General features: G+C 42.3%; 1 protein-coding gene across 2 annotated transcripts; it reads left to right on the top strand.

Moving 5' to 3' along the window:
* Window positions 1-496: 496 nt before the first annotated feature.
* On the top strand, window positions 497-10,062 carry LOC124025650 (zinc finger protein 583-like). 2 transcript variants are annotated; one of them, XM_046338984.1, is made up of 6 exons: window positions 497-670; window positions 2,391-2,486; window positions 2,650-2,760; window positions 5,332-5,464; window positions 5,589-5,705; window positions 8,668-10,062. In XM_046338984.1, the coding sequence occupies exons 1-6, from the start codon at window positions 635-637 to the stop codon at window positions 8,694-8,696; spliced, it is 522 nt and encodes a 173-aa protein (XP_046194940.1). In that variant the 5' UTR covers window positions 497-634; the 3' UTR covers window positions 8,697-10,062. The 2 variants fall into 2 exon arrangements, with proteins under 2 accessions (XP_046194940.1, XP_046194939.1); XM_046338983.1 differs by lacking the exon at window positions 8,668-10,062 and adding an exon at window positions 6,453-6,927 and having other exon boundaries at window positions 5,589-6,376.
* The last annotated feature ends 299 nt before the right edge of the window (window positions 10,063-10,361 follow it).

Below are 10,361 nucleotides of genomic sequence, written 5' to 3'. Positions count from 1 at the left end.
ATAGACACGCTGCCTACAACACCGTCTCCGTTTCCACGCTGCCTAGACACGCTGCCTACAACACCGTCTCCGTTTCCATAGACACGCTGCCTACAACACCGTCTCCGTTTCCATAGACACGCTGCCTACAACACCGTCTCCGTTTCCATAGACACGCTGCCTACAACACCGTCTCCGTTTCCATAGACACGTCTGCCTACAACACCGTCTCCGTTTCCATAGACACGCTGCCTACAACACCGTCTCCGTTTCCATAGACACGCTGCCTACAACACCGTCTCCGTTTCCATAGACACGCTGCCTACAACAGCGTGCTAAAACGTCTCCGTGGGAAAAAGGCTCATCTCAGCTGCAGTCAATACACTGGTTTTGTTTGCTGGAATTCTTTAAAAAAATGTTATCTGAACTTTTATTCCCATCAGCTGGTTCTGAAGTTGTTGTTCTCAGAACACCTGTAGCATCACTCATAGGGACAACCAGGTGAGTGTCACTCAGAACACCTCGCGGACTCTGACACCATCCAGTCACACCTGAATAGGATGAAAACCTGTAGCATCACTCATAGGGACAACCAGGTGAGTGTCACTCAGAACACCTCGCGGACTCTGACACCATCCAGTCACACCTGAATAGGATGAAAACCTGTAGCATCACTCATAGGGACAACCAGGTGAGTGTCACTCAATGACATTGTAACTCTGCTGGTATTACTTGTAGTGGTTGATACCAAACCATAGCGACAGAAACACGGCTCACCTTTGTATCGGTGTCATAATGGCTTCTGGGACAGCATGGCCAGCGCCATTGAGGGATGTCTCCATTTTAAATAAGTCCATTTTCTTCTTAGTGTAAACCTAATATTGGTGATGTACCGCCCCCTGTAGTGCTGGGGTCTTGAACCGAATCTAGTGTGTCATTCATTTAGTTTGGCCACTAGATGGCGGTCCTATAACAAAGCCATTTAAAAACAATAGCACTCTTTATGAAAAAGAAGACATTCGCTCTGTTCATTGGCTGATCGCTCCCAACCCATAGGAATCCCCACCCAGTTGACTACTTTAAAATGGTGGAAGCCTTCAATGTCATTATCCATGCTAAGATGGGTTATATCCATCCAGAGAGGGACGTCAACGGCATTCACCTAGCCAGGCAAGGTGTTCTAGATGCTGGCTCTTTTGATTTATTCACTCTGCTATCCATACTTCCTGTTTGTCACTGTGCTATCCATACTTCCTGTTAGTCACTGTGCTATCCATACTTCCTGTTATTCACTGTGCTATCCATACTTCCTGTTAGTCACTGTGCTGTCAATACTTCCTGTTATTCACTGTGCTGTCCATACTTCCTGTTATTCACTGTGCTGTCCATACTTCCTGTTATTAACTATGCTGTCCATACTTCCTGTTATTCACTGTGCTGTCCATACTTCCTGTTATTCACTGTGCTGTCCATACTTCCTGTTATTCACTCTGCTGTCCATACTTCCTGTTATTCACTCTGCTGTCCATACTTCCTGTTCCTGTTATTCACTCTGCTATCCATACTTCCTGTTATTCACTGTGCTATCCATACTTCCTGTTATTCACTGTGCTGTCCATATCCTGTTATTCACTGTGCTATCCATACTTCCTGTTAGTCACTGCTATCCATACTTCCTGTTATTCACTGTGCTATCCATACTTCCTGTTAGTCACTGTGCTATCCATACTTCCTGTTATTCACTGTGCTCTCCATACTTCCTGTTAGTCACTGTGCTATCCATACTTCCTGTTAGTCACTGTGCTGTCCATACTTCCTGTTAGTCACTGTGCTGTCCATACTTCCTGTTATTCACTGTGCTGTCCATACTTCCTGTTATTCACTGTGCTATTAACTGTCCATACTTCCTGTTATTAACTGTGCTCTCCATACTTCCTGTTATTAACTGTGCTCTCCATACTTCCTGTTATTAACTGTGCTCTCCATACTTCCTGTTATTAACTGTGCTCTCCATACTTCCTGTTATTAACTGTGCTCTCCATACTTCCTGTTATTAACTGTGCTCTCCATACTTCCTGTTATTAACTGTGCTCTCCATACTTTACTTTAAGTTATTAACTGTGCTTCTCCATGACATCCAGTTATTAACTGTGCATCTCCATACTTCCTGTTTTCATTAACTGTGCTGTTATTAACTCCTCCATACTTCCTGTTATTAACTGTGCTCTCCATACTTCCTGTTATTAACTGTGCTCTCCATACTTCCTGTTATTAACTGTGCTCTCCATACTTCCTGTTATTAACTGTGCTCTCCATACTTCCTGTTATTCACTGTGCTCTCCATACTTCCTGTTATTAACTGTGCTATCCATACTTCCTGTTATTCACTGTGCTCTCCATACTTCCTGTAGATTTGTGATCTTGAGGTGGAGGCATCAGAATCCAACTTCCTGAAGCTGATTAAAACGCTGCTGGAAGACCCAGTTGAGAGGGAACGCTTCTTTCAGGTCAGTGACTAAGTAGCTGATTCTGTTGATGATGATGATGATGATGGTGGTGAGGAGGATAATAACTCCAAGGTGTTGAATGCTTTGTCAAGGTAATGTTCAATGCTTAGATTTTTTTTTTTTAAGCACTGTCCTATTCTCTACTTCTTTGGTTGTTTCTCAGAACGTTTTTCCAGAGGAATTTGGCTCAAAGTATCACTCCGCACTGCAGACTCTGGTGTGGGAGTTCCTCTCCAGACTGGAGAAGCTGCTTCCAATACCGACCCTTCAACAGGTACCACTATCTTCATCAGCGCCCGACTGAGGCTTCATCAGGGTGATACCAAACATTTACACAAATGCAAAAATATCCATTCATTGGATGAATAGATGCATAAAATGTTTTTTTATTTGAACTTTATTTAACCAGGCAAGTCAGTTAAGAACAAATTCTTATTTTCAATGACGGCCTAGGGACAGTGGGTTAACTGCCTGTTCAGGGGCAGAACGACAGATGTGTACCATGTCAGCTCGGGGGTTTGAACTTGCAACCTTCCGGTTACTAGTCCAACGCTCTAACGACTAGGCTACCCTGCCGCCCCGGTGTAAGGTATATTTTATACCATTGTGCGTTTTAATATCATTCATGCATATTGTCAGCGTCCTGGAAAAACACTGTTTCTTTTCAGATGTATTAATGTGGTGTACTTCAGCAGCCACACTTTAAATATTGTACAGCTTCATTTTGCCTTGTAGTTATTCTTTGGAACGCTACTCCTCTAAGCCATTCAAAACTTTAAAACGTGCAGACTGGTCTGGAATAGTATGCTTAAATACACCTTTTTGAAACCATTTATACTTTAAAAACTATTAAATGTTTTTTCCTTCTAAAAAAAAAAAAATACTTCATCCACTTTAATGGAATTTCTTCCAACATTCTAACGCTTCTATTGTTGAATAGTGACTTTCTGTTCACTGTAAACATTGTCCAAACCACTTTCCCAACAACTTAGACGAAAACTTAAGAGCATACAACATCGTAAGGCTGTTTTATACTTGGCCTAACGACGTGTTTGTAGACTCGACATTTCATTTTATACTCCGGTGGATTTGACTGTCTGTCGACCGTAGCTGCGACTGTCGGTTTCCATGTTCATGTTGCAGACGTAAGAACTGAACTTTGACCCCCCGTTTTCGGAATCCGTTGTCATGGTTACCGGAAACGAGAGAGGGCACACGTTCTAAAAGATCTTTAAGTAGAATGCCCGGCTTTTATTTCGTCACATTATTTAGATCTTGTTGTAATTTATCTTCCTGTAATGATGGATACAAATGAGCTGAAGTGAAGACGTTGTCAGCTATATGCTCTGGTCATTATTTTAACTGGCTAGGCAGCTAGCTAACAAGCTAGAAACAAACCAAACATTGTTTAGGAAGTTGAGGTTATGATATTATAGAACTGGATCTAGAAGTTGAGGTTATGATATTATAGAACTGGATCTAGAAGTTGAGGTTATGAACTGGATCTAGAAGTTGAGGTTATGATATTATAGAACTGGATCTAGAAGTTGAGGTTATGATATTATAGAACTGGATCTAGAAGTTGAGGTTATGATATTATAGAACTGGATCTAGAAGTTGAGGTTATGATATTATAGAACTGGATCTAGAAGTTGAGGTTATGATATTATAGAACTGGATCTAAGAAGATATTATAGAACTGATCTAGGTTATGATATTATAGAACTGGATCTAGAAGTTGAAGTTGAGGTTATGATATTATAGAACTGGATCTAGAAGTTGAGGTTATGATATTATAGAACTGGATCTAGAAGTTGAGGTTATGATATTATAGAACTGGATCTAGAAGTTGAGGTTATGATATTATAGAACTGGATCTAGAAGTGATTATGATATTATAGAACTGGATCTAGGATTATGATATTATAGAACTGGATCTGAAGTTGAGGTTATGATATTATAGAACTGGATCTAGAAGTTGAGGTTATGATATTATAGAACTGGATCTAGAAGTTGAGGTTATGATATTATAGAACTGGATCTGGAAGTTGAGGTTATGATATTATAGAACTGGATCTAGAAGTTGAGGTTATGATATTATAGAACTGGATCTAGAAGTTGAGGTTATGATATTATAGAACTGGATCTAGAAGTTGAGGTTATGATATTATAGAACTGGATCTAGAAGTTGAGGTTATGATATTATAGAACTGGATCTAGAAGTTGAGGTTATGATATTATAGAACTGGATCTAGAAGTTGAGGTTATGATATTATAGAACTGGACTGGATCTGGATCTAGAAGTTGAGGTTATGATATTATAGAACTGGATCTAGAAGTTGAGGTTATGATATTATAGAACTGGATCTAGAAGTTGAGGTTATGATATTATAGAACTGGATCTAGAAGTTGAGGTTATGATATTATAGAACTGGATCTGTTGTCATTGTCAAGCCCTTCTCTTTCCCTCAGACTGCATCTTGGTTTCTACAACAAGTTAGACAAAAAACGTAGTGTATGAAATCCTCGTCTACTCTGCTTTTCAAATCCAAAATCACAACACTTCTTCCACTACCACGAAAATACATTCAAATAGCTCAAGCAAGTCACACAATGTTTCTTTATGGACAATTACAATCTAGTTGCTTGTATTAAAAGTTCACAAGGTAATTCGAATTCCTTTTATTAATTATACTACAGTCAGTAAACTTTTACAGGACGTGGATGGCAATAACAGCTTTTTTTATGTAAAAAAGACAAATAATAGTAAAAAAATGAACATTTTCTAGGGCAACGAGGTTATGATATTATAGAACTGGATCTGTTGCCATTCTCTTTCCCTCAGACTGCATCTTGGTTTCTACCTGACCCCTCTGTTCTGGAGGAGTGTGGGCAGTCTGTGCATCACCCTCAACCTTTGAGGACCCTTCTCCAGTACCACACCAACCTTTCTCCAGACCCACATGTTGAGGCCAATGGTAGGAGAAGAAGACTTTTTGAAAAATGAGGGAATGATATTTTTATGTTCTTTACGTTTTTTTGACATTCGTGTTTTGATATTCCCTTCTCTTCTTCTCTTGTCCTCGGCTCTGTCATCTGGAGACGACCACATCCTGTCTCCATCTCCCCGAGAGTCATCCACTGACCAAGCTGACCCAGAGATCCAATCAGAACCCATACAGACATGTATGACCATTCAAAGCCCTGCATCATGTTGCTGTGAGTCAGAAATGACACCTTCGCTGGATTACAGGGAGAGTCAACGAGGGATGAATTTAGACCCCACTGCAAATGGCGACATTTTCCCCTCGAATGAAGAGGTGGACAAGGAAACTCTTGACGAAGAGAGTGAAATGGATCAGGTTTTTATTCTCCTTCGTGCTGACAGTGGGCCGAAAATCCAACCGGGAGCTCACCGCTTCGAAAAGGAAGCGCGGGACGTTTCTGATTGGTCTACGTCCTGTCGGCTCCGTCAGCCCACGGTGCTGCTGCACAGACTTGACATTACTGATACGCTGTCACCTGTGTCTGAGGTCTTTCCAACACCGAGCAGAGAGAGGCTTCAGATTGACAATGTGGAAACCCAAGGACGGAGAGGAGAACGGGTGGTATCACAGAGGAATGTCGAAGTCGAGCCCTCAGATAGCCGACCTCAGTATTCTCTGGTCCCTGGCCCATGCCGTACTAAGGGGCAGCCTAAAAGAAGCAAGCGTGTCAAAAAATGCTCCTTGTGTGGGAAAACTTTCAGGGAAGCAAAGGATTTGACAGCACACATAACATCTCACACTGAGCAGAGGCCTTACCAGTGTAGTAGACAAGACGTTGAACACCGTGACGACATGCAGAAGCATCGTCAGAATGTGTGTGAGGCGGCAGCTCAACCAGAAGAGGACAACACGTCTGATCAACCAGAAGAGGACAACACGTCTGATCAACCAGAAGAGGACAACACGTCAACCAGAAGAGGACAACACGTCTGATCAACCAGAAGAGGACAACACGTCTGATCAACCAGAAGAGGACAACACGTCTGATCAACCAGAAGAGGACAACACGTCTGATCAACCAGAAGAGGACAACACGTCTGCGACATCAACGGAGGATTGCACAGAGATATCTCAGCCCCAACCAGGAGCTCACCACCTCGAAAAGGAAGTGCGGGACGTTTCTAATTTGTGCAGGACATCGACATCGCCGGAGGATTGCACAGAGATATCTCAGAGCCGCGACACTTTACCCCAGAGAAGGCACATGACAATCCAACACGGTAAACCAAGACAGTCTTCCAAAGTCACCAAACGCTCCGTGTGCGACGAGACCTTCAGTAAGGCATCGCACGTGGGAAAGCACGTGAGATACACACATGGGAAGCTCCTGTGCCTCAACTGCGGGGATGTTTTTGAGAACTCCACTTTGAAGAAACACAAAAAGTGTGTTTGAAGACGAAGAAACGTCTCTCTTGCTCTCTGTGCGGAGACACCTTTGCTCTCTCTGAGCCAAACGAGCGTGAGGACGTGAACCCACAGCAACTTCCGAGGGAGGCTCTTCCAGAGGCCGGCGCTGTTTTGGCAGCAGTAGAAAATGCGACAGAGATGCCTCAGCCCTCAAACACAACACCCCAAAACCCAACCACCTCCAATGCTCTGCCCTTTCAGCTAGCTAATCATTACACAAAATGCCTTTTATGTAAAGAAGCTTTTGATAACGGAGAAGACCTGAGAAGACATCTGAGATTTCAACATGGTGTACTTCCTTACCTGTGCTTTAAATGTGGGGAGAGTTTCCAAAGCACCTCTGATCAGAAGAAACACTCGGACCAGTGTTCCGGGCAAAACATTCCAGAGTCCAGGAAGTGTCCCGGTTGCAGGACGAGGACATCTCAATATAGACAACAGCAGCAGGAAATGACAAGTCAGGAAGGGAACCTTCAAAGACACCAGACAGCCTGGCCACTACATACAGGGGAAAACGAGATGGAGACCCCACAGTCCAGCAGCACAGACGTCGGCTTCTCAAATGAGTCTCGGCAACACCGGCTAAACCAATCCGTCGATCCGTCAAACTTATTTGTAAGGTGCTTTTCGATCAGCGAACTGCTCTTACAGTAAGCAGGTCTACACCCCGAAGAGAAAACCACTGTGATGAGATGGACTTTCAGACACAGCAAGACTTTAATGAGGAAGTCAATCCAAGCCAACCTCTAAGGGAGGTTGACCCAGCAGGTGGAGGCACATCTCTGCCTTCAAGGAGGAACGGGATAGAGACTCCCCAGACCCACAGTACTGAATCCCAGAACCCAACAAGCTGCGCCGCTTCCCCCACTCTGCCCCCTGGTGTGAATTTAGATTCTAGAACATGTCACGTGTGTTCCAAGAGTTTTCGTAGGAAACAATCCCTGATTTTGCATCTGAGACGTCACGGCGAGGGAGCCATTAAGTGTCCCATATGTTCAAGGTGCTTTGGTCGCAACAGGGATTTAAAGTTTCACCTGGCCAACAAATCAGGTTGTGGGCCAACGCGGCGTAATCTTACCACCGTAATCGTTCCCACAAAAGACACGCCGGTCTTCACCTGCCCTGAATGTCTGCAACAGTTCACAAGTGAAAAGAAACTGAAATCACACATGGTATGTCACACAGGAGATGGGTTCTCCTGTAGCTTTTGTGGCAAGATGTTTGCTGGACACAACCAATTGAAGTTTCATATTCGTTGTCATAGTTACAGGCCTTATCTATGTGATACGTGTGGCAAGGACTTCCCATCTCAGAGTGCGTTGGAATCACACGAGCGTGTGCACACAGACGAGCGGGCATACTCTTGCACAGACTGTGGGAAAACCTTTAAGCGGAAGGGTACGCTGACACAACATCGACTGATTCATACGGGGGAGCGGCCATTCGCGTGTGCTCTCTGTCGAGTACGCTTTACCACCAATAAGCATCTGAAACTGCACATGATGTGTCACACGGGGGGAGAGGCCTTTTAAATGTCCGGTTTGCGGGAGGGGCTTTAGACAGAAAGGCGATTTGAGACAACATCAAGCTTTGTGTTCCTAGTTGCCTTTGGGGCTCAAGAGGTTAAGATAAAATAGTTCTTATGTTCTTATTGTGTCTGTCAGTATTCCGACGTTCTAATTCCGTCTCAGAATGTTCATAACATCTTGTAAATTTGTGAATTCCAGCAATCCGACTGTGTGAAGAATCCACTTGAACGCCTCTCCAACTGGGAACTACTTGTGAAGGAAACGTATCTGTCATCTCTGAGCTTCCGGCTTCTGCCACATGCGGAACTCTGACGTCACAAAGGAAATCACCTTTGATAACAGCATTTTTTGGCAGTTAAATGCAACAACAAAACATTATTTATGAAACCATTTAAACAAAAAAAAATCTATTAATATGTTTTTTTTGAAAATAAGTTAGTGAGCAGGTTGCTGTACATTCAGTTTGTGGTTGACACAGCTTTGCCATCCAGCCAATCGCCATTTTCTAAATTGGTTTAAAGCATGTGAATGTACTCAACTCGTTGCGCCCAGTTTCCCATTTGTCATGAAGGCAGCATAAAGCACGCGCATGGGAAGTGGCGCAGGTGCATGCCATTACGGTTTGGAATGGAGACTTCAACTTACGATTTTAACGAGGTTATCAATTAGTCTATTAGACCAATGTCAATGGGGATGTTTCCAAATGCAATAGACCTTATACCACCCGTCGCATAAATAAGGCCAATTAAGTACGACATGAATGGTTTAAAAAAAAATCTTGCACAATTGTCCATGGCTGTCTAATTGCAACGATCCAGAACTTTCTGAGAGTTGATTAAATATTGTCGGGTTCTCTGATTGGAGGAATCACTGAAGACTGAAACGCCTATAAAATGCTGTTTTAACAGATCTCTCAGTGGGCAGATGTTCCATTGGGTACGTTGTTGGGGAGGGATGATGCACTGTCCAGTTTCAAGCACACGTGTAGAAGTCTGAATACTGCGGCTCGTGCCAGTAAACTCGTAATTCAGCCAACTCTGAAAAGAGCACTAGTCATTTTGATTTGTGATATACACTAATCAGATGTATTTTGTCGGGTAAATTAGATTCCTGTTGGGTGGTTCTTATCAACAGACTAAAACCTTTCTACATTTTCCACAACAAAAAACTGCTTCTTTGAGTTAATTTTGAATTAAGTTAATTTTGAATTCTCCATATTGAATGAGTTCATTTTGAATTCTCCCTATTGAAGGAGTTCATTTTGAATTCTCCCTATTGAATGAGGTCATTTTGAATTCTCCCTATTGAAGGAGTTCATTTTGAATTCTCCCTATTGAAGGAGGTCATTTTGAATTCTCCCTATTGAAGGAGTTCATTTTGAATTCTCCCTATTGAAGGAGTTCATTTTGAATTCTCCCTATTGAATGAGGTCATTTTGAATTCTCCCTATTGAAGGAGTTCATTTTGAATTCTCCATATTGAATGTCATTTTGAATTCTCCCTATTGAAGGAGTTCATTTTGAATTCTCCATATTGAAGGAGGTCATTTTGAATTCTCCATATTGAAGGAGGTCATTTTGAATTCTCCCTATTGAATGAATGAAATAATCTGTTGAAAAAGTTTTTTACATTTTTAATTACAAACTTCTTAGCTTTGTAAAACAGCCAATTGTATATGTCCTTTACAAAACTGCAACTATATGTCTACAAGAATTGTAAAACATAACAGCAACCCAACATGCATTATCCTCAATTTTGTCATCCTTCAATTTTGTACGTTACAATTTGTTCTACGATGTAATGAACGGTTAGAAACACGTCAAAACTAATCATTTTGGCCCCTCCTCTGTCTTAGTGAAAAGTTAAAGAAAAGTTAAAGACAACAGGTTCTG

Source organism: Oncorhynchus gorbuscha, unplaced genomic scaffold (genome assembly GCF_021184085.1).
Source record: "Oncorhynchus gorbuscha isolate QuinsamMale2020 ecotype Even-year unplaced genomic scaffold, OgorEven_v1.0 Un_scaffold_2325, whole genome shotgun sequence".
NCBI lineage: Eukaryota > Metazoa > Chordata > Actinopteri > Salmoniformes > Salmonidae > Oncorhynchus > Oncorhynchus gorbuscha.
The sequence above is the reverse complement of the archived record's forward strand: the minus strand, read 5'-3'. Positions and strand labels throughout refer to the sequence as shown.

Bases quoted from the DNA above. Each gene is read 5' to 3' on its own strand.
- LOC124025650 (XM_046338983.1), top strand. From the start codon at position 635: ATGAAAACCTGTAGCATCACTCATAGGGACAACCAG. The intron at 2,487-2,649 runs GTCAGTGACTAA...GTTGTTTCTCAG, and splicing joins AGAGGGAACGCTTCTTTCAG to AACGTTTTTCCAGAGGAATT. The intron at 2,761-5,331 runs GTACCACTATCT...TCTTTCCCTCAG, and splicing joins CAATACCGACCCTTCAACAG to ACTGCATCTTGGTTTCTACC.